Source organism: Anser anser (assembly GCF_964211835.1).
Source record: "Anser anser genome assembly, chromosome: 1".
Lineage (NCBI taxonomy): Eukaryota > Metazoa > Chordata > Aves > Anseriformes > Anatidae > Anser > Anser anser.
This window is the reverse complement of record NC_139720.1, coordinates 21,677,547-21,701,462: the sequence shown is the minus strand read 5'-3', so window position 1 is coordinate 21,701,462 and position 23,916 is coordinate 21,677,547. Positions and strand designations below refer to the sequence as shown.

General features: G+C 43.0%; 1 protein-coding gene across 16 annotated transcripts; it reads right to left on the bottom strand.

Annotated features, from left to right (window-relative positions):
* Positions 1-549: 549 nt before the first annotated feature.
* On the bottom strand, positions 550-23,623 carry PANX2 (pannexin 2; the record flags this gene model as incomplete). 16 transcript variants are annotated; one of them, XM_083821551.1, is made up of 6 exons in its annotated part: positions 22,377-22,513; positions 13,375-13,403; positions 11,946-12,078; positions 11,036-11,512; positions 2,791-3,991; positions 550-911 (listed from the first exon to the last, which is right to left on the bottom strand). In XM_083821551.1, the coding sequence occupies exons 4-6, from the start codon at positions 11,153-11,155 to the stop codon at positions 550-552; spliced, it is 1,683 nt and encodes a 560-aa protein (XP_083677677.1). In that variant the 5' UTR covers positions 11,156-11,512; positions 11,946-12,078; positions 13,375-13,403; positions 22,377-22,513. The 16 variants fall into 16 exon arrangements, with proteins under 16 accessions (XP_083677677.1, XP_083677686.1, XP_083677675.1 ...); XM_083821560.1 differs by adding an exon at positions 15,313-19,733 and having other exon boundaries at positions 11,946-13,403; positions 22,377-22,507; XM_083821549.1 differs by lacking the exon at positions 13,375-13,403 and adding an exon at positions 15,313-19,733 and having other exon boundaries at positions 22,377-22,507.
* Between the last annotated feature and the right edge of the window lie 293 nt (positions 23,624-23,916).

Genomic DNA, 23,916 nt, shown 5'->3' with positions numbered 1-23,916 from the left:
AGTCTCCATCGAGCCCAACATTAGTGAGCTAAAGAAACAAACAAACAAAAAATTGTTTGCATATAACTTTTTCATAATCCTGAATTGTGAAAAAAAAAACAACACCCACCTCTCTGCTAAGAAAAAAACTCTTATTGAACTGCTGCCATTAAAAAAGTATACCTCACCACCATGTCGTTTTAACTTCAATCAGTGATTCTGAATGCAAAAATTTAAACACTTGCTAAAATTACTGTGGCATGCCATCAGACTCTTAGTGTTCATAAATTGTGCTAAAACCAATTGAATCTGGAAGCTATCGTTCAGAGCTAGAGCTAATGGGTGTCTTGGCGTTAAAGGTCTATTTCCACCAGATTTTACTTATTCTACTTGGTAAATGATTGACAGTGCTCATGATGTGATCCTGAAAAACCCTTTGGTACTATTACCAAGAGCTGTTATCGCAGTCTGTATGAGGACTCTCCATGCTCATGCAGTGCAGCGCGTTGCGGAGGGGACCACGTTTCTCACTGCAGCAGCCTCAGACCCGGCCCCGAGGGAGCAGGGCCTTCAGTACTCCACCGAGCTCACGATTGCCATTGGCTCGTCAAACGTTGCCAGCCTTATCTGCTTGGGGGTGGGGATGGAGAGGATTTCCCCCGTGTCAGCCGGTGAGTGAATCCCGTTGTCGATTATGTTTGGGACTTCCTCCTCGTGATCTTCGTAGAGCGTGTTGATGTGCAGCAGCGGGTGCGTGGGGTTGCAGTTCAGTGCGGGGCCCGGTTCTGCTTTGACTGGGTTCAAAGTCATCGTTGTCGTCGCAGCAGTGGTGGCTATGTGGTTGTGGTTGCATGTGACAAAAGCCCCAGCAGCGGGCCCAGTTCTGCATGTCTCTGATGAGTACAGCATCTCTTTTGCAGGATGAGGGGCGTCTAAGAGAAACCAGAACAGCCAGTTAAAAGACAGGTAGCCTTGCACCCTCCCCGTCCACCACAGAGCACTGTCCTGAACCAATAAAGGCCATTGGCAGTTCTGCCACTGATTTCAATGGAAGCAGGAGTGGACCCCAAAGTGAATTTTCTTGGGACCCTTTGAGGAATCCAGCAGGACTGCTTTGTAACATGAGGACCATAAGCTCAGGGAAACAGGACAAACAACAAACGGGTTTTGTAAATCTCACTTTTTTAGGCATGCTCATGCTTCCAAACGTGAATGGTATTTTTGTAAAATGAACAAAAAACAACTGAAAAGAATCTTTTACTCTCCTCTATGGTCTGGCAGGTGTTTTAGAAATGTTATGATTTAATGTTTTGACAAATGCTATGAATGTTGAAAACCACAAGATGGAATACAAAAAGCACTGATATTTTCAATGGGAAAAAATAGTGGTTACAGATTGTAAGCCACTTGTCTTCAGAAAGAACTCAGCAATTTGGTGTCTCTTTCTAGAAATTAGGAGTCTGCCTTACCTGATGGACTGCAATGTTGGTCTAACTCAAAAGCAAAGCTGAATACTTTTAATTAGAATGGAGAGTAACAGAGCCCCAAAACTACAGTAATTATTTTTCACTCTTAAAATATTCAAGCACTAATTTAGATGAAGGTAATTGAGACCAGAAAACCCCAGTAGTTTTGAGGAGTTGAAATCAGAGCAGGTGACCGGATAAGGAAAGCTATAGAATAGCTCACATGCAGATTGGGGAGTTGGAGGGCTCTAAGGAGCATACGGATTTGGAAGTGACAGAAACGTTTATACCTCAAATCACTTCTTTGCTGGGCAGTGGGTGACGGTAGCTGTCAGTCTGTCGAGGCCCAGAGGGAGGTCTTAGCTTGTAATGAGATGAGAGCCATTGCTTTAAGTACGTACAAATCTTTCTGTAACTTCAACTGCATAGTGCTTCTTTCTTACGTGAGTAGCTTACAAAAATAAACAAGAAGATACCTATCTCTCTGTCAGTTTGTCTACTGGTCTATCACTTTTCTTAGTGATTACATGGCTTTCCCCATCACTCTAGCATCTAACAGTTGTTGATTTATTTGGAAAACTCTTTTGAGGCAGAAAAGGGGTAGCATTTACAGGACACACACAGGGAACTGAGACACAGAAAGAGCATCTCTTGTGAGGCCACAGGGGATGTGAATGGCAGAATTCCCGAATCCCAGACCAGCACCCACACTTCAGACCATCCATCCTCTGGTCCACATCAGACAAAGGGCAATTTAAAATGCCTCTTGGGCGAAGAACAGTATAATCTGAGTTGTGCCTTCATAGGTGGCAAATGCCAACCCCTAAAAATTAGTAGTTACTGAGATTTTTTTTTTCTACAGGCAGCTTTAACTACCTTTAGCACAGTTTGTCACAATCTCTTAAGAAGTTGCTGTTATTGGTCAGCATACTGGTTGTCTGCCATGGCAGTTTCTATATGACTTGAAAATAAGGCAGGTTTGAAATATACCAGGTGCTGGTGGAGCAGGAAGAGTGTCATGGAGGCCAAGTCCTCCTCATTTCCTTAGCAAGGCATGACCATATTCATAATTGTGAAAATCTGCTCATGTTTGAAAAATTACCAGTAGAAACAGCCTACAGGCTGTTTTGTAGAGCTCCACCTGTAATAATGCTTATCCTCCATATAGCTGTATTCTGATAAAGAGAGAGAACCATTGTTTCCGAGACCTACAAATCCTAACATTATTACTTATCCCAAAATCTAGTGAGGTAGGTCAAACTGTTCAGGAACGCTTTGAGTTCCTAAAGGTCACTATGAAAATCATGGTCTGTGGAGGTGGTACTGGCATTACAGCATACTGTACCTTTGAGAGAGGAGGTAACGTGTACTATGACGTTCTCTTCCTGGTTTAGGAATCCACCTTCTTGGCTTTTTGATGTAGGCATCGAGGGGATGGCTGGAATCTCTGGCTTGGGTTTTTTACTACTAAGTATATATGGATGTACATCCAAGGAAAAGTGTCGTGTGTGCTTTTTTTCACTGCCTGTGCTTGGGATGGCGTTTGACTCAGTTTTATGAGCTGATGATTGCTGTGAGGTTTTTGCAGTGGATTCTAGCAAAGGAGCGATAAGGCTATCTGTCGCCGTTTTTCTCCGCACAGGCTTAGGCTTTTCAGGTTTATGGTTTTCAACCTTCATAATGGCTAACTGTTCCTTGAATGGCTGAGGAAGTGGATTGGTAGTTGGGATCCATTTCATCTTCTTCCTTGGTCTCTTAATGATGAGCTGCTCATTACCATCAATGTCCGCTGGGTCGACGCTTGGGTCTATCGTTTGGATCCCTGAATCACGCATGGTCGGAGTGGCATCATGATTAGACTGGGCCAAGGCCGCAAGCAGCTGGCGTACCACATTGTCATACATCAGATCACTTTCATTTGTAATAAAATCCAGACGGTTCAAAGATTTTATGTGGTCCCGATTTTCATTACAAAACATGGCCAAAATATTGATGTCACAAAACTGGGACTTCTGCCACTGTTTCTTGGTCTTTATTCCAACTTTGTTCAGTTTATCAAATATGAAGTTGGACTTACGAAATATGAAGAGGTGAATTAAGTTGATAAGGATGATCAAGTTCATAAAGCAGAGGAGAACGATATCTACACCCGCAATAATCCGCTGGAGCTGGACAGATGGCAGCTTACAGTTCACTCTGATGTGCAATTTGGAGCTGCTTGTTTTGTCTGGAGGCTCTCCTAGTGCACATGTAAATTCATTTTGCTTCTGTGTAGCATAGTAGGTGGATAAGTATGTAATCGGTATAATGCTTAAAAAGATGATGAACAGATGTCTCGCGAGATAAAGCTTAGCTAAGAAGTTACTGCGTCCTCTCCTTTCCAGGTATTTCTCAAACAAGTTCTGTTCGGGGCTTTTTTCCTTCTCTGCGTTCTCAATGATTTCTCTTTTCTCTCTCTCTGTGATCCCTGGGCCTTTGGACTGGATCTGCTTCTCTATTTTTGGTGCCCGTCCTTCAGCTGCACGGTGGTAGCAATTATCGATCTCCTGGAGCAAAAAATTAAGCTCTGAAGTCAGTCGGGTGGAGGCCAGAAATTCCCAGCCCAGAGCTGGAATGTACATTATCCCAGCAAAAGCCAGCAGTGCATAAGGTAGGAACTTATGCTCAAACAAGGAGGGCCAGTGGCTGGCATCAACTCCTGGCAAGGCATCTTTTAATTCTGTCCAACAATATCCTCTGGCATACAAGGCTTGATCGCGGGTGAAGTTGTGTGGTGTGTAACAGTATATTGGCTCCTCTGTATAACAGAGAGAAAAGTCACTGCTGTGCATTTAACCTACAAAAGGAGCTCTGGAAAATAAACATTTCAAATGATATCAATTTTACTTTACTGTATCTTCACATGACTGTTAAGCCCACAATGTCTATTAGACAGCTCAGCCTGCTCACATCTTCACAAGCCTCCAGGCAAAACTATTTACCTGGAAGCTTTATAATGAACCTAAGCTAGAAATGTCAGCAATAAATACATATTTTGGTTTTAGTTATCTCCCTGAGAACAATATCCTAAGCTAAAGTATGGCCTAAACTCTGGAAAGTTAAAAGATCTGATATCCACTATGCAATAGCTTAGGATGTTATTTTGGCGTATGTGCAAATGCTGAAAGGCATTTAGGTGAAATTTAAGGTTTATCCCATCTGAATATTCTTCTAAATAGAAAAAAGTTAGATATATGATATAGTTAGTAGATATATCTACTCAGTGATATAGTAGAAAAAAAAAATAAAGACATATAAACATTTAGGCAACTGTATCCCAGTTAATGGTCTTGAATTAAAATGTGACTGACCAAGACAGAATCTGGTGTGTTAATTGTATTTACCACTATGAAAAATTAATTTTACATTTGAAAATGTAACATCATTTTTTACATAGTGTGCAATTAAATGGTGGAACTCACTGTCCTACATCATTATGGTAGCAACAAATACAGTGGATCAATAAAACATGTAGACAAAGTAACGGAAGAAAAAGTATAGCAAGAATTATTTAATACACAGATAATGATCCATTTTTTTTCCTTAGCATCATCTTCAAGCCACAGGATGCTGGGCAGTGGGAGGGTTCTTCCAAGAAAATAATACCATATGCTTGTCTATTTTAATACTACTTCCTAAGCATTTGAGTTTTGCTACCATCAGAGACAGGATACTGGGCTAAAGAACTTCTGCTTTGACACAGTAGGTGTACTATGTTCTTATGTAATTACATTTTTCTAACAATAGACATGAAAATAATGCAGAAAAACTTGTGAAAGATAGAATAGCATTAACAGCTCCGAAATCAATGACCATTATCAAAATACCCTCTTCAAAGAGGAAGACCATATTTTAATGTTTTGGCAGGTAGAACAAAGTGAATATACAGTGTTCTGGTATACCTTTAAAAAAAATCCTAAAATGAGATCCATAGGAGGAAGGCATGTTCTCTTGAATTGAGAATCGCTCAAGAACACCAAGCTGGCTCCAGTTCTGAACGCAGTCACAATTCAGATGGAGAACAGCTCACTTGAAGAGTGGTGGTACTGTTCTTTTAATAATACAAATCATGAAGAGAAATAATAAAATATTATGTCATTCAAAAACAGTAAGTAAAATATTAAAAATTAATAGGCAGGCAAAAAAGCCCTAATCCTTTTGGCATAACAGAGGACTCCTTAGTTGACCAACTAACTACTCCTCACATTCAAGCAAATTCAAAAGCATTTACTAGCGCTTTGGTAAAATGTGGATGTGTAAACATATTCTCTGGTCTCCAGAGATCTACATGGTTAGAACTGCACAAAATATTTTTAAAGTGATTCAGTGAAGATTCTTTTCTAAAAATATAACCAATTTGGACAGACTTGCTAGAATAAATGATACTACCCAAGACAGGATGCAAAGTGAGTAAGTCCTGTGTATTCTGTAAAATCACTTCTGAAGACTATTTTAAAATGATCTACCTTCAGGCTTTCTCAGACACAGCTTCCCGTTTAGAATAACATTGTGTATTTAGTCATCAGTTACAAGAAAAATATTCATTGCCTCTCGTCTTCAGCCATTACATGCCCTCCTAACCCTACCCATGAAAGGATGCATACAAAAATATTTAATTCCTACTATCAAGGAGTTACTCTATGATTTCCCAGGAGAGTCAGAAGATTCCTATGCGAATATATTCCCGGCAAATAGCTTTGAGCATTTCTTGTAAGCAGAAATATTTTGAATGGTGTGTCCTAAGCTTAGTAGAACCTGCCAACATAAAACTTAGTTTCCTGTGAAATACATAGATTCATTTCTCCTGGGTCTCAGCACCATGAATAGTTGGGAAGACAGCAACAAGTATTCATATAAACCATCCATAATTACTTTTTTGGGATTCGTGTATCATTTGCTACTACCAAATAAAAAGTAAACAGTTCTCACTGAGGCATGAAAGACTAAGGTGACTTCTGCCAAAATTGTATGTATATAACAAATATTAGTTTAATGTATAAACACATTGAAATGTCTTAACATTTACATTTATGTTGGACAGATCACTTGGAGACTAACTGCACTTTGTCCACTGCCACTGCTTCAGTGAAGAACTGAAGTTTCACAACTCTGGTTTGGACTCAACAGTTTCATTGGAGGCTACTTCAAAAATGTGGCTGCCCAGCCCAGTAAAGCAAGCAAATGACATTTTATAGGAATTTACTAACTTTTCCTGTTAAAGATATTTAGCTGCTCCCACTGCCTGGTAAGTTGAGAGAGATCTCTAATTTATCAGGATAGCTGAGCATGGTGTTCCATTCTTAATGTTGTTATTTATTGATGCTAGTCCCATATTTTCTCTGCATATTTATTAAATTGACATGATTTTCATTATGGGTCAGGTGAATCCCAAGACCCTTCAGACAAAACCCCATCCTCAGTGAAGCCAGTGGGACTTCTGATAACTGCCTGAAGAGGAGGCAGGGTTACACTTCAGTTTTATTCAAACAGTGTTTTCTGACATGTTTGAGTCATACTCACTGCTGGAGAATGTCACTGATCTTGTTAGTTACTCCACAGGGGACTTTACCTTACCCTTCTCAGCAAAGGACATGACTCACAAAGCAAAGCATCAGTCCTGGAAAGCTCATTCATCTAGAAAACCATCGAGAAAACAGAGAGGAGGGGAAGACCCTTCCAGACAAAGATTCAAAGCAAAAGACTAATTTACTTGGTGCCTGGAGGAACCTCTCTTCATTGACAAGGGGATGCCAAGCAAGATCAATGCTAGGTTTAAGTTAGCTTTTGTGAATGCTCCTAAGGCAACAGCAGCATTTTACCTTGCATTTAACACCATGAAGGTGTTTGATCCTATCATACTAGGGCATGGACCCGTTTCTCTTCTACTGAAATGTGTCAATCAGAAATAAATGAGAAAGGAAAGCATCACATCAGTAACTAATCTGGTTTGTTATGAAAGATGGCATCAACATATTGCTGGATCTCAAAATGCAGATCTGTTGAGGATGGAGGAGTAGCAAGTTGTTCTCACATACACAGCTCACTTAGCTGTGAGAACCCCACAATGCGCGTTCAGAAGGCACATCAGGTGTATTTTTTTTTCTACAATGATCTGATAGATAATCAGCATTAAAAAACAGCTGTGTTAAAACCATAGCTCCGATATTGGGTCATATACTATAAAAATAAAATAAAAAGTACGTATTTGAAGTTTATACTCATAAATATAGAAAGTTTTTCCCCAAACTTGGCAGTTTAATTGCATATGGCATAATTATTCAATTGTGTAGGAAATGATAAAATGACAGTAGAATAAGATACAATAAGGAAAAACGTTTTTAAAGCTTAGGGGATACTACGAGGGCTGAGTGTGTTGGTTCTCTTCTGAGTGTTGTCTGGGCTTAGGCCATAAGTATAATCTGTCCCTACACATTCCTTGATAGCTACATTCTTGTGAGTCCAGGAGAAAGAAATTCCTACCATTAAAAGATAAATAAATTATGGAGAGCAAGGTCATCATCTCCAAAACAATCTTTTGCCTGTTCCAAACAATAATGAAAAGGTGGTACAGGGTATGCATGTACCTGTGACTTGTACATGTGTGCAACTGCAACAAAGGTCAAAAATAAGATACTACCCAACTAGCTTGTAATCAGTATTGAGAGCTGGAATACTAAACTCAACATTTCTTCATTAAATGTGATCTCCTACTGCAAGATTTTCAGGGCTCACGCTCAGTAAAATCTCAGGAAGCTCAAAGCCTGAAGGTCTGCCATTAGGTCCACCTATGCAAATGTGTTAACTGCATTCCAACATATGACGTTCAACACAGTTGTTTCAGAAAAAGAATCACAAGGAATACCCAAGAACAAATTCTGTTTCTGCAATAATTGCTAAAAGTCGCTGTCATTCCCATGAAATGTTCCTTTTGAATAATTTTTTAGGAAACTAAGTAACCCTGTGTTAATGCTGTTAAGAAATAATGCATTGGGGAAAAAGTCCGTAATATCAATACATTATAAAGTATATTATACTTAATATTATACTGAGTTGAGTATAAAGATGCATACTAGGAAGCTTAGCTTCCCTTTTTCGATATCATTAGGTGATCATAGGAGCAGTACATCAGATGTTTTCAACAGCTGTACATAAATACATTTTATGCTGCTCACTGTTCATGTAAGTAACTTCTAGAAGTCCACAAAACTAGTCTCATTAATAAAATATGAGACATCTCAAATTAATCTTTTTGGATATACAGACAAGATAAAATAGTCAAAGCAGAATTAGTTAGTTGTGGAATATAAAAATTCTGTTATGCCACTAGAAAAAATAAAAACCCTTGAGAGCCAAGTTTTTTCACATGCTCCATTCTGTACCATCTCATCCCATCAGTTTAAGTACTACTTAGAGAAAAATTACTTCCAGGCAGTACAGTGGTAAAAAGGACATACTTCAGGGGAATGAAAGAGTGAACATGGTTGAGAGAAAATAAGCAAGGTAGGGAGAGGGATGAAGGCAGGGACCGTGCTCAGAAAAATGTTGAGAAAGAACCTAAAGAGACGAAGTGGAAGGCAAAGTATGGAAGCTAGGTGCTGCTGAGTCTGCTGCCTGTTAGTAAATACTCTGAGAAATGCTTGGGGCTTTCTGCAGGTGCAGGCTACCACTTCTACTGTTCTCAATCCAAGGTCAGCCACCTCCTCCCAGTGGTTCCCCAACCTCTACACACTTCAGCATACACTCAACAGCCCTCTTCAAGAACCCCTGAATTAAATACTCTTTGTCAGGCTGCAAGTGTTAAACATGTTAGATAAATTAATCCTGCTTAATTTCACCCTGGAAAAACAATACTTTAAGTTCTGAAATTCCTCAAACGAGGGGCTGGGTGGCTGAGGTTTGGGGTTGGAACCCCTGTGCAGCTTCCCATTGCAGAAATTAGTCTCAGATCTGAAAACAGAGTTACCAACAGAAAATCTGCTAATTGCTGCTCTGGAAATTATACCCCAATGCAGAATCACAGAAACGCTACAAGGAACTTTGAAAGTTAATGAGTCCCACCTCATACTCAAAACAGGGTCAACACTGAGCTCAGACCAACTCGATCAGGGCTTTGTCTGGCTTGAAAACCTCCAAAGGCACAGGCTGCACAACCACCCATGCAACCTGCTCCAATGCTTGGTTGTTCTCAAGGTGATTTTTTTTTTCCTCTGGGTTATGCCTAGCAAGAATGGCTGATTCATGCAGGTGCCACTTTTTTCTCTTTTGAGAAACGGCCATTTCTGAGAAGGGATGCAAAGGCTCACACTGCAATACAAGCTGTTAGAGTTCAGGTCCCAGTTTTGCATCTCAGCCAAAGGAAAAGATGTCAACAGCACAGTCCACCAAGGAGGCTGTGTGAGTGTATGCATATGCCTATATATATTGAAAAAATAATAATTTTGCAAAAATGTGAGCTCGTATGTTGTACAGAGAGGCAACACTGTCAAGCAAGACACAGACAAGCTGGTAGTTATGTATTATTCTCCTGTATCTTTCAAAGTTTATTTTTTACAAGTTTTCCTAGAAAAAGTGAGTGAATTGGATCTAACACAAATATTCATTTGTGTTTTTCAAATAAAGTAACAATACCAGCCTCTTAGTATTCAACACAGTAAAAAAATAGACCCTGCTTCTAAAAATGACTTCATGCAGTTTCTTTGAAGCCAATGGGATTACTCATAGTGCATAAAATTAGGCATGTGAATCTCTCTTTGAAGAACTGATGCTGTAGGGGGGTCAATTTCGAGCTTCCAAAGTTTTATTACGAGCAATAATCAAAAGTTAAATAAATAAATATGGGCAACACATTTACAATGTTTTTGGTAGACATTAAAAATACAGGAAAATATTTTTAATACACAGTATATACCCCTATATAAAGGGGCAAATGACCCTTCACACCTACCATATTCCCTGTGAAATAAAGTATATTCACCAAAAGCAAACTATAAACCATAACAATAAATTGTGTATGTTTCCTGTGACCTCCACCTTTTAGAACTTACTCTGGAAAACCAAATCACACCTCATTAACCCTCCAAGTAGACTGCATGATTCCAGCGTTCCAAACAGTGATTCAATAATGCAGGAGGCAAAGAACAATTTCCTAACAGCATACAGGAAAAAAAGGAAAAAAAAGGAACCCAGTTTACAGAAAACATAACTGAAAAAAATGAAAGATGAAGAAATTCTTGTGCTTGCTATACCAAGACAAAGGTTAGTATGTCTCCTGTTCAAGTAATTCTTTGAGGATCCAAAAGTAAACATGCTGCCTGACCGCCACGGTCATACACTGGGTGTAGGCAGCAGAGATGCTGCTTAGGTTCTGCCAAACAGGCTGGGTCCCCCAACTCCTGCGCAACTGCCTAAACCCTCATGCTCTGTCAGACAGGCTCACAGGGAACGCCAGTGGGAAGGAGACATCAACTCTGGAGACCTGAGTATCAGGTACGTAAGTATCAGGTAAGTATCAGGTAAGCATACGTACTAAGTTAAATATATTGCAGACTCACCCTGGGCCTACGGCTTTTCACCCTCTTGAAGAGGACTGCTAAATCATCCTCATGTGGGTGCTCAGCCTGCCTACAAAGAAAAGCTGGTATTTCAGTCAAGTTCTCTGAAGCGCTCCTCATAAGGTCCTCTCCACTTGACTGTAAGGAGAAAATCAGTGTTTAGGATCTCTGAATCTTCCTGCCCCATCAGATGCTAGAACACGAGTTTATAATAGCCAAGACAGATCAGAAGCTCCCTGAATTCAGCCACAGATGTTAGTATTTGACAAGTGTAGTTCTATCATAATGCTTTTCCCTATGTTGTATCACGTAAGTGTAAGCAATCAGACGTACATCCCTCATTCATCTCAAGTACTAAAAGGAATGCACAAGAAAGCAGGTAGCAAACTGTTTATTTTGAGAAACAGAAATAATTTATTTAGTAGTTTTCAGTATTTTTTAAAAGGAAAAGAAGAAATGTCCTGGATCCTCTTCTCTCTGGAAAAACAGAACAAAAACATTTACATTACTAAGGCTGAAAATGTAGTCTAGGTAAGAATGATGTCACCTAAACAGTAAACAGCTCTTCCATCCCAGCCAGAAGCTTCCATATGGAATATGTAACTCTAATTTGGATGTGATTTTAACAAATGCTAGCTAGTATCCAAATTAATTCACAGGAAAAACTCCTTTAATTTAACAGGTTTATTTCAACTACTTTATTTAAAGGGTATTTAAAGGTTAGAAATTAGTACAGCATGAGGATGGATTCCTGAAATTACTTTTGTGTATCAATTGTAGTCATACTGTCCTATTTAACTCAGTTAACTCATATGAATAAGAAAAAGCATTCGTAGAACTCAGCCTTAGCTTAGCAAGCTGATTATTAAGAATTATCATTTTTATCAAAACAAAAAGACAATACCTTTACCTTTGTTAGGGAATATTCTTTCCAACTCTGAATAAAGGTTCCATGCCCATGAAGTCTTCCTAAGGTACAAATTTCTCCATGATCAACAAGGTAAGGTATAGCCTTTTTTGACCACTCTCTGAAATCACTTGTCCTGTTTAAGAAAAAAATCTTAAAAGAAAAGTCCCTAAGGAAATGAGACAGGAAACCATCTGCTACTAAGTTTTACTGACTCACATTCTACAAGGATTAGTTGTAATGGGTGAGATAAACAGCTTCAGAGACTAACAGGCAATTGGTTTCCCACAGGGGTGTCCCCATATTTATAATTTGGGGCCATTTTTATTGCAAGACTGCTGTTCAAACTGCATGTATTTTGAATTTGCAGGATCACTATATTAGTACTGAACGTTCCCAGTGGATATATAAATTTGCAGGACTGTATTCCCTGTATGTAACATACATTAGCTCTTCTGAAATTAGCTGGTATGCTGAAGTTCACTTACCAGCAACCTGAGGCTTAAAGACTTGTAATGCCTGCCCTGCACAATTCAGGAGAGAAAAATACCTAGTCCTACTTGGTTCGTATGTTGACGTCTGTTGGGGAAGATTATTCCAGAAATGGCAACCATTATGCAGACAGTGCAGAAACACCTAAATGAAATCCCTTAGGATGCTCCTAGGGAGAAATGTTTCCTCAGTAATGAGCTACTATCCACCACGTGATGGCCACGCAGTACGGTGGCAATGTTGTCAGAAAGAGAGCTTCTCTGTAATGACTGAACTGTTGAGCAACACTGAGAGCATTTCTTCCTGTGGTCAACAGAGCCTTATGTGAAAACAAAAGACATCTGGAAGGAAATTACAATGCTTGCACTTGCACCAGAGGTGTGTTTCTGTATTATAATTTGCTTTGTACTACGTTAAGATGTGAGGAAAGGCTAGATTTGACTTTAACGGAATGCATTCACCAAAATATAATTAATGAAATTCAGCCAGATAGCCCTACAAAAGAGATCTGAATAATATTTACTTCTACAATTATCCCTAATATAAGGAGGTAAGTAGAATTTGGTATGTCAGAACTTCTGTACAGGGATAGAAGTAACATGGGAAAGTAAGTGTGTTCGTGTTACTCAAAGATCAAAAAATATTTTTGGGCAATTCAAAAATTCCCCTCTAGAGGTGGAACCCCAAAGCAGCTACACAGGCACCCAGACACTAGGATGATGCGAACTAGAGTAGCACCTAAAGCAAACTGCAAGAACACATAAATGCCAAAGTGAAATGAATACCTAGTGAAACTGATGACACAGACACAGGTGGCTTCTTAATGCAAGGGTCAAGCGCAAAATACAAACACAGGAAACAACAGGAAACAGCAGGTTTGTTCTACTGCATTACTGCTTTTTAATGGTCAGAAATGAAAAAGATGGCTTGTTTTAAGTACCTCTTGGCATAAACACAGCACCTGGAAAACTTCATATTAAAAAAAAAAAAAGAAAAGGAAAATGCAAGTAGTTAGTTCATTAGGTAATTATATTCTTTTAGTATCTTAGTATTTGGAGGCAGAGATGACTGGTCTACTGGTTTTTGGAAAACTGGTCCCTCCATGTATAGAGAAATTGGGGGTTGTGAAGTATCAGACCTGTGCTGATCTGTCATGACAGCGCAAAAGAGAATCAGCCTCCAAAGTCTCCCAGGGACCCTGCAACTTCCAGCATGGAGGTTTCCTGCCCTCCTGAACAGTTTGTGGATCCCACAGAAGACAAGGCACCTCAGCCTCAGAAATAATTACTTCACTGTACAGCTGAAATGCTCCAGAAATAGTCACTGAGCTCCAAGCTGCAAAAAACTCACCATGCATTCAGCAACTGGTGCCAGAAAAGAAAAGCGAACAACTCCCCAAACCTTACTATCGTAAGAAGTACTACTGTGTTTCCAAGTTCAAATGCAAGAGAATAATATACAAAATCCCTTATGATGGAAACACCAGCACTATTTTCAATGTTTTTTCTTAGAATAAATCCTGTATCATGTGAAACAAAAGAAGCTTCTGCAAGAATGATGCCAGTCTACTGTGAAATAATTCAGCTTTATAGTTAAATGTGTATACCTACTGAAGGTGCCTACTGCAGTCATCTTTAGTGTTCAAAAATCCCAGGGAACTCAGGGACGATATAGATTCTTCTTGAGGAGTTTTACCAATCTAAGAAGCAATACAAGCTGAGACTTCTAGATCATGGATGCATAATTTGTATAGTTTAGAGAGAAAAAGCTTCAAAATACTTCATGGTAGCTTTTGAAAACAGTCTCAACCTTACTCTTATTTATTCAAAAGGTTCCCTCTTGAATAAGATGAATTATGTAGCTCTTAAACAAGACTGCTTTTGACCCATCTATCTGTTCAGATTGTTGAAGTTATCCTGAAAGTATGTATTAAACTAAATCTTATCCAGATTTTGGACCTCTTCACATATGAGACACAAGAAAATGAAAGGGTTAATAGTGTATACAGGGTCATCAAAGTCAATATGAAAAAAAAAGACGACATGTATGTATCAATGAAGACTGAGAGATGGAATTTGTGACAGAAAAACATCTGTGCCCTCTGGGAATTGCAGTGGAATGATTACGTATGCGAGGCTCATGCATTTCCTCAAGATTACCTTTCTATTTAATATTCAATTGCATAACTGCAAATCTTTAAGTGACCAAAAATCACAGAAAGCCAGCTTGCATATTTCACGAACATTGTGTTTGTGTTTTGTTTTGCCCTCACCCTTTGGTAAGAATTCCAACTGCAGTGCAAACTGCCAATGGCTGAACCACAGCCAGCCCGTGGCTGCTTGCACTACTTCAGTTCTTTTAAAAAATACACGATTAGAAAGCACTTAAACACAAGAGGTGTGAGAAGAGAATTTAAGGAGTGTTTCAGCAGCTAACACCACTTCAACTAACTTCTGCATCCATGTCCTCACATGCATACATAAAACAATCTGGTCCAGTACTTTTAGCACCTACAGTAACCATTTGGGAAAACGTCATCTTCAGTTTTTTACTATATGTGGCTTTAAGTACAGCTACAGAGTAAAAATGGAAAATAAGCTCAAAAGCCAACTAACAGTCAAGTCAGGAAGTGAGCGTGTGTAAACATGCTGCCCACAACCTGAGATAGAAATACAAATTAGAAAAGCTGACCGGCAATACAAAATGAAATTCCATCTTGTAGTAGAGAAATCCTCAACGTACTACTGCAAACATACTTTTGGGTGAAATGCATAAAGAGACATTGAACTCACGCATATACTGTACTACACAGTGAAGTAAGCATTGCTTATGCAAAATGATTACAAATCAGAAAATAAAACATAAAACTTGAACTGACCCTTCAGTCATTTAACTTACTGTCTCCTTCCATTACTTCCTCATGAGAATTTTCTAGCAGAAGGGTGGTAGAGGGCTGAGCTACGTAACTGCTAAGAGACATAGAAATACAGTATTTGTGAGCAACTTTTTGGTATTTGGTAGGCACTGTTTTATAAACCTAGCAAGAAAATCAACACCAAAGCTTGGCTTTTGACTGAAGTATAAAAATCAACTGGATGACTGTTTTGCTTTATTTTAATAAAGTATTGGCATTAAACAACTTCTGAAGGAAAAGCAGACATGACTGCAATACAGAATGATTCACTGTGAATAGAAAGCACAAGGCACTGTACAAGGAATATGACTTAGCAATTGCTGTGGCTGACAACATGAATCCTAAAGCTTTTGAAAGTTTGGAAGCCAAAATATTTCAATATTGTGAAGATAACACAAAACAGTAAGAACAAGATACTCCCCTTTGGGACCCACCTCTCACCAGTCCCTAACAGAGCAAACCTCCCACTGACATTACTGATGGTCTTGTCTCTGAACACAGCATAACACTGAACGGGAGCATTTAAACCACTTACTGAAAACATTAACAAGAGAAACTAAGCAGCTCATAAGGAAAGCCAAATGTCTCCTTGTCCATGGTGTCTTGGAATCTAAGCAAAGGCCATGAGATGTTTCACTACAGAAGGCTGCCGTTCACTGCCAGTGTCACAGGACTGACACGACACTTGCTGATGGAGAGAGGTGTTCAACACCCAACAGCGCTCTGCTTGTGGCTGTGGTTTGCAAGTACTACCTCCATGGTAAAACCACGGAGAGTAGTGAGCAGGATGAAAAACCCATGGAACACCAAACAGATCCCCATCAAACAGATAATGAATGTTGCAGTCTAATACCACGCATTTTCTGCATTTTGGAAAGGAAGTAAAAATGGAAATGCAGTGTATTAAAGGACCCCTTTATCTAAAGTCCCCTTTATCTAGATCTGTGTCTCCCCTGACTCACCAGGCCTTGACAGGAAATACTGAAACATCATAACTAAAAAAAGCTGCTGAACATTGATGCAGATTACAGCTGGACTAGAACTAGGTATCTTAGAGTCTTACCTACTAAACTTTAATTAAAGTTTGGGGTTTTATCATTTTTTTCACTAAATATTAGCCTAAGGCTAGTCTGCTTCAGCAAGAAAACACTTTAAATGATTTCTTTCCAAGTAAGTAGGTAGGTAACTAAATAAAGAACCCCAAACCCTTTATCATGTGAAAGAGAACAACCCAGCCGGCTCCAAGGCAGCTAAACGGGAAGAAGAGAAGTGGCAACCTCTACTTACAGGCTTGCAGTTTGCTCCTCTGCTAGCTGGCACCCAGCATGGTTATCTATCCCTGCACTGGGACAGTACAGTACTAACGAAAGCAGAACTCTCCACGCAGAGATTAGTAGTTGTATTTTACTTCTAGTTTGCATGGGAGTAACTAATTCTTCAAGGTGCTAGGGAATGAAAAATCAGGCTTCTGGATCTTCAGATATGAGAAATAAAACCCCTAAGGAAAAAAATACAAGCACAGACCTTTGCAAAACACTGCGCATACAATGCAGGAGTGCTGCAACAGATACCGAAAAACATACAGGGTGTACTGGGGGCATGCCACTGTTCTGAAAGAACTTCAAACACACTGGTATTCGGATTTAAATAAAATAATAAATTGTGATCTTTAAGGCAGTAATTTCTGAAAGAAAACAGAATGAAACCAAGTAAATTCCCCTGGGACTACCACCTGTACGCACTGTAGCTCTGAACAAGAACATCACTACCAGAGAGGTTTCCTTTGCTGACACTGCCTGCTGCAGGCACCCTTCCAAGCAGCACACAGAGGGCAAATGCCTCCAAAACTTTCCCTGAGATCCTCAAGGTTCAGTGCACACTGGCCCATAAATAAAACATACCCTGATGGTATATAAAGTCTGCCCATGGGTGAGTTTTAGAAAGGGAGACTATTCATTTGGCTCTTGGGGGTGCTTGTCTGGGCTTTCTTTGTGTGAGGTTGCTGACCACTGCTCCTGAACGACTTTATCGCAGAGTCATAGAATGGCTTGGGTTGGAGGGGACCTTAAAGATCATCCAGTTCCAACGCAAGGCCTCATCCAACCTGGCCTTGAACACCTCCAGGGATGGGATATCCACAGCTTCTCTGGGCAACCAGCTCCAGTGCCTCACTACCCTCCCTCCTAATGTCTAATCTAAATCTATCCTCTCTTAGTTTAAGACCATTCCCCCTTGTCCTATCATTATCTACCCGAGTAAAGAGTCCTTCCCCATCCTTTTTATAACACCCCTTTAAGCACTGAAAGGCTGCAATGAGGTCTCCCTGGAGCCTTCTCTTCTCCAGGCTGAACATCCCCAGCTCTCTCAGACTTCCATCACAGGACAGCTGCTCCAGACCTCTGATCATCCTCGTAGTCCTCCTCTGCATCTGCTCTAACAGGTCCACATGTTTTTTGTGCTGGGGGCCCCAGACTTGGATGCAGCACTCCAAATGGTGCTTCACAAGGGCAGAGCAGAGGGGGACAATCCTCACTCCCCTGCTGGCCACTCCTTTGTTGATGCAGCCGGCCTTTTGGGCTGCAAGCACACACTGCTGGCTCATGTCGAGCTTTTCGTCCACCAGAACCCCCAATTCCTTCTCCTCAGGGCTGTTCTCAGTGAGTTCTTCTCCCAGTCTGTGCTCATGTCTGGGATTGCCCTGACCCAGGTGCAGCACCTTGCTCTTGGCCTTGTTGAACCTCATGTGGTTCACATGGGCCCACTTCCCAAGCTTGTCCAGGTCCCTTTGGATGGCATCCCTTCCTTATGGTATATCAACTGCACCACTCAGCTTGGTGTCATCTGCAAACTTGCTGAGGGTGCACTCAAGCCCATCATCTACGTCATTGATGAAGATATTGAAGAGCACCGGTCCCAGGAGAGACCCCTAAGGGACACCGCTTGTCACTGGCCTCCACCCTGGACATAGCGCCGTTGACCACCACTCTCTGGGTACAACCATCAAGCCAATTCTTTTGCACAGTATAAATACTGCACACAGATTTACTTTAATTACTTTTCTAGGTGCACCCTTCCTGGAATCACACTGGTTTGTTGGAAAAACATTAAAGGAGAAGTGGGAGACTCAGAAATGATAATAGAAGGTGTTAGCTGAGGGACCTTCTTTTCTCTTATGAAAGAAAGTTTGGGAAGTACAAAGAAAGGCTGTAGTAATTTCTTTGTAGAGGTGCCAGTGCAAGCATTATGCAATTTGTGATTTAATTTCTCAAAAGCAATGTAAAGACCAGAACACTCAAACATGAGGATGAACAAATCACTTACACAAACAGCAAATACATTAACCTAAACAACCACTTTGCCCCTGCCATTAAAACAACACAATTCATTAAGTAACTTGATCTTCACCCACAGGAAAACTACACTATGTAACGTATTATCCCACGGACATAACGATTTCTAAAATTATAAATAAATGATCGTTTTAAATCCATCTGTCATAACACACGCACTCTTTGCCTTGCATGCTGATGCTGGACTCAACTTTCACGCGGAGTGCTGTCGCTGGGCCCAGAAGCCTGGCACCGCACCGTGCCTAGTCACTCCTGACTAGGCTTTAAGATAAGCTGGATCCTCCATGAACTCACAGGCAGATCAGCAGTATATAGGGTTTTATCTCCTCTAGGCGCTCATCATGCAACTCATCCGATACTAAGCCGAAGGGTTTGTGAGAAACCACGCTCGCCGCACGTCCATGCCCTGAGCACGCTCACCTCTCTTCCGAGAGCCTTTACCAGACTCTTCAAGTAAGGCGACAGAAACCAGAAAAAGGGGTTGTTCTTGGTTCAGCGCCATGAAGGTAGCTTTAAATAGCTTGCACTGGATATCATTAACAGCATTAGGAGGAATTATAAGCATCAGTTTTTATTTCCTACTCCGAGGCTGTAACTGATGCACCGAAGGGCACAAAGAAAAGGCTGGGAAGCTACTATGATACTAACACCCAAAGCAGCAGCAGGAACCTCTTGCCAGCACTTTTGTCAGCAAAGTTTGCACTTTTCATATGTATTATTTAAATTGCATACAGGAAGCAATATCCAAAGCATGAAAAATATATATATTTTTTAAAAGATCAGCGGCAGCGCGTGGGTGAAACATAACACAAACAGCAGAGCCAGTAATAAGCACATAACTCAGCAGGACTATTGCTGTTACCATGGTCAGTGTCTCTGGACAACCTTCTTAGTAAAGAAGTTTGAGTAAATGTTGTTTTGGTAACAGGGCTGTAAACATCTAAATCAGGTCACATTTAAAATTAGGAGGAGTTTTGCTCTTGAGTTCATTGGAAGCAGAATTGAATCCACCAACCCTGAGCTCTTTTACTGCACCTGAAAAAGAAGTCTAGTTTCATCGCTCCTTTTCAGTTTGTGTGACATTTTCTTGTATCTTTATTTTTTTTCCTTTCTCTCATTGTACGTATATTTTATGAGAGAAGAGTGCTGTCCCATGTTTTTCCAGTGACATAAAGGTGCTTTCCGTGTTGCCTTATAAGCTTTGTCTGGGTAGGACATAACAGGTTACTGCTCTTATAGAGCATATAGAATCTGAGAATCATTAAGGTTGGAAAAGCCCTCCAAGATCATCTGGTCCAACCATCCCCCTACCACCAATGTCACCCACTAAACCATGTCCCTAAGCACCACGTCCAACCTTTCCTTAAACACCGCCAGGGACAGTGACTCCACCACCTCCCTGGGCAACCCTGACTGCTCTTTCTGAGAAGAAACGTCTCCCCATTTCCAACCTGAACCTCCCCTGGCGCAACTTGAGGCCACTCCCTCTTGTCTTATCACTAGTTATCTGCAAGAAGAGGCCGACCCCCAGCTCCCCACAACTTGCTTTCAGGTAGCTGTAGAGAGCAATAAGGTCTCCCCTGAGCCTGCTCTTTCCCTGCCTAAACAATCCCAGTTCCCTCAGCCGCTCCTCACAGGACTTGTGTTCCAGGCCCTTCACCAGCTCCGTAGCCCTTCTCTGGACATGCTCCAGGGCCTCGATGTCCTTCTTGTAGCGAGGGGCCCAAAACTGAACACAGTACTTGAGGTGCGGCCTCACCAGAGCAGAGTACAGGGGACAATCACCTCCCTGGTCCTGCTGGCCACACTATTCCTGATACAAGCCAGGATGCCCTTGGCCTTCTTGGCCACCTGGGCACACTGCCAGCTCATGTTCAGGCAAGCATCAACCAACACCCCCAGATCCTTTCCTCTGCACAGTTTTCCAGCCACTCCGCCCCAAGCCTGTAGCATTGCATATGCTCTTATAGGGTCAAATGAGCACACGAGGTCTGTGACTAGACAAATGACATTGCTTTTGGTACTTCTGAAAAAAAAACACCAACAAAACAACTGCAACATTGAAGACCACAACTGTTGTCCTAGAGAATAGTCTTTCATGGCATAAAATAAACCCAATTGCGGAAATACGGGCAGATGTGAGTAGTGAGTAAAATTGCTAAACTCCTTCCATAAACTTGCATGGACCACTGTATAGACTCTCAGAGGAACATCCCCTGTATAAATCTCTGAGTCTCTAAGAATTGTGTCTTCCTCCGCAATCTGCAGCCCCAGAGGACTTGTTCATACAGAGCAAGTTCCTGCTGTCTGCGCAAGCAGTGATTCATCACAGATCTCTGGTAGGAAACTCACACTACAATAAAGAAACATAAGTGAAAGGGCACGACCTTTCTGGCACCCAAGGTTATCTTCAGGCCTACTAATATTCAAATTTGTAAATCTCAAACAGTATGAAGTAAGCACTCTTGTTGCCTTCTGTAGGCTCGCCTTTTCATTGATGTTTAGTTCTCTACAAACCAAGTAGAGGAAGGGACCCAACACTTTTGCATTCTACAGGAAGGACCCACAAAAGTGACCGTATCCTGCCTTTAGGTCACTATGAAGAGACAGTTTTCAGATGTTCAGCGAGCTCAGTGTGCTCTGAAAATATGGTCTCTTTAAGATATCTCTAGATGACCATGAAAAAAACGAGGCTATCATCAACTGTGGCCGAAGAATTTAAGATATATAAATGTATATTAAAAAAATATATTCAAAATGTTTTAACTATAATTAAGAAAAATCTTCAACCAAGATGTTCTTCACAAGCAGTTACTCTTCTAGGTAATTTAATCTTACATATCCTTTATGCTTGCTTTCATTGTAAGTGTTGGAAGTCAATCCCAAAGCCACGTGCAAAGTAAGAGCCTGATTTGGATACGTTTATGGATCAAACACAGCTAATTCCCACTAACCATACAAGCTACAGACTTCCAGTCCGTACATAAAGGCGCTAATAATTCCAAATTGATCTTTAGGATGGAGCCTCAGGGGACCCAAAAGAAATCCCATGCTGTCAGCTCCACTCTTGAAGGCAATACTTCAGAAAGTAAAGCAATGGTTACCTGCCTTGCTAGTGGCCCAGAAGATGTCACAGCAATTTACTGGGTGAATGATTTTTGAGGCTCACCAAGACTTGAACTAACCTCCCAGACAGACTTGGACTGACCTCCCAGACCGGCAGGACAATGCGTTGGCTGTGATGGGCGATCAAACTGGGCTTTTCAACCTGTGAAAATTTTTATGCAGGCCCTGAAATACCAGAGATATCACGATATGGGAAAGCCCAAGAGGCGTGTACCTGTACGTAATTACCGCAGCAGCCAGTATAACAAGGCGCCCCTCCACCTCGTGGGCCAGTCAAATACCCGTGCTGCACACAGCTGACTCAACGTCAGGACCAACGCTTAGGCTGTGCCTCATCTTTACACCTCTCTGCCTCCTCATAACGAAGCAGAAAGAGGCGCTCTGGTGGGACGTTGACACTGAGCCGCCTGCTCCCCTCCCTCAGCACCGCTGGCCCTTGGGGCACCCCGCGGCCCCTCTGCTCCCGCTGCCCGTGCCCTCGAGGAGCTGTCCACAAAGGGGGGAGCCACGGGGGACGTTTCTGGGGCCGTTGTCGGGGCCCGCTGCCCTTACCAGCAAAGTTCTTGGTGAAGACGAGCGTGACGAGGAGGATGGGGATGAGGACGGTGCCGATGGTGACCACGCGGTCGAAGGGCAGCTCCAGCTTCAGCTGGAGGAGCAGAGCCGCCAGCGCGCCCGCCTTGTCATCCTGCTGCCCGGGCAGGATGAGCTCCTTCAGCTTCTCGCCCGCCAGCAGCGCGGTGGCCATGTCGGGGTGGTTATCGATGATGTGTTGCATAAGCGGCGGTGGTGGCGGCGGCTGCGGGCGGCCTCACGCCGACGGGGCCTCCCCCGGGGACGGGGACGCGGGGACGGGTGGCGGCCTGCGGGGACAACACCGACAGGGTGGCGGCGGGGCCGGCAGGGCTTGGCGTGCCGTGGGGTGCTGCGGGGTGGGGTGCGGGTCCCGCACGGCCTCCCCCGCCCCAGCCCGACCTCCCCGTGTCCCCGCAGCCCCGGGGAGCGGTGGCAGACCCCCGCCCCCGGCGGCAGCGGCCACCCCGGGGTGCTGCAGGAGGGCTGCCTCCCCCCGGAGCTCCGCAGAGGGAGGCGGGGGGGAGCCGAGGAGCCGCCGGCAGCCGTGCCTGGGCAAGCGACAGCACGGGCTGGGGCTGCCCCCCGCCGAGCGCTGCTGCGGGCGAGGGAGGGGGCATTTACCTGGCAGCTTCGGCTCCCTCGGTTCGCAGGGGCTGGCGAGCACAGGCGCTGCCTTGCCAACAGCAGCGGAAGCCGCAAATAAACTTACACCGGCCCTTCCTGCCGGCAGAAAGGTCCCCGCGCCGCCGCTTCGGGGCGGGGGGCGAGCGGCGTGCGGGCGGTGCTGGTTATCGCCGCGGCTGGCTGGCAATGCATGGAAACGCCGGGCTGCAGCGTGCGGGGCGGCTCAACGGGGGCTGGCAGCAGCAGCAGCGGGGAGGAGGAGGAGGAGGAGGAGGAGAGAGCAGCACCGGAATGAATTGCGGGAGCGCAGAGGTCCTTTAAGGATCTGATGCGAGCAGCTGGAGCCTGCCAGGCTGGGAGCAGCAGCAGCAGCAGCAGGAGGAGGAGGAGGAGGAGCAGGAGCAGGAGGGGGCAGCAGCCGCAGCAGGCACACGCCCGGGGGGGCTGCAGCGCGCAACACGTTGCGGCGGCCCCGTCCCTGCGGGAGGCACCGCTGGCGGCAGCGCGCATGCGTCGGGGGCCCGCGGAGGCCCGCGGAGGTCGGCGGCGGGCGGAGGCCGGGGCCGCGCCGCCTCCTGAGGGGGGGAAGGAGCCGCAGCCCCCGCGGGCCCGCAGCCGGGGCACCTCAGGGCGAGGTGTCCCCGCTGGAAGGGTTTTAAAGCCCCGGTGGGGGCACGCTGCATCAAAGGAGGTGTGTGCTGCATCACAGCTGGCAGCTACGGCACCCAGACAAAAGCTCCAGGTCGCAGTCCCTCGTTCCCAAGTTGTTCAGGGAGTTTATATTTAGCAGTGCTCGGATGAAAACCAGAGATACGCTTAAATAAATATCGCTGACATTTCTTTTTTTTCTCTCAAAGATTTGCAGTTGTCATCTGCAACACAGCATGAGTAA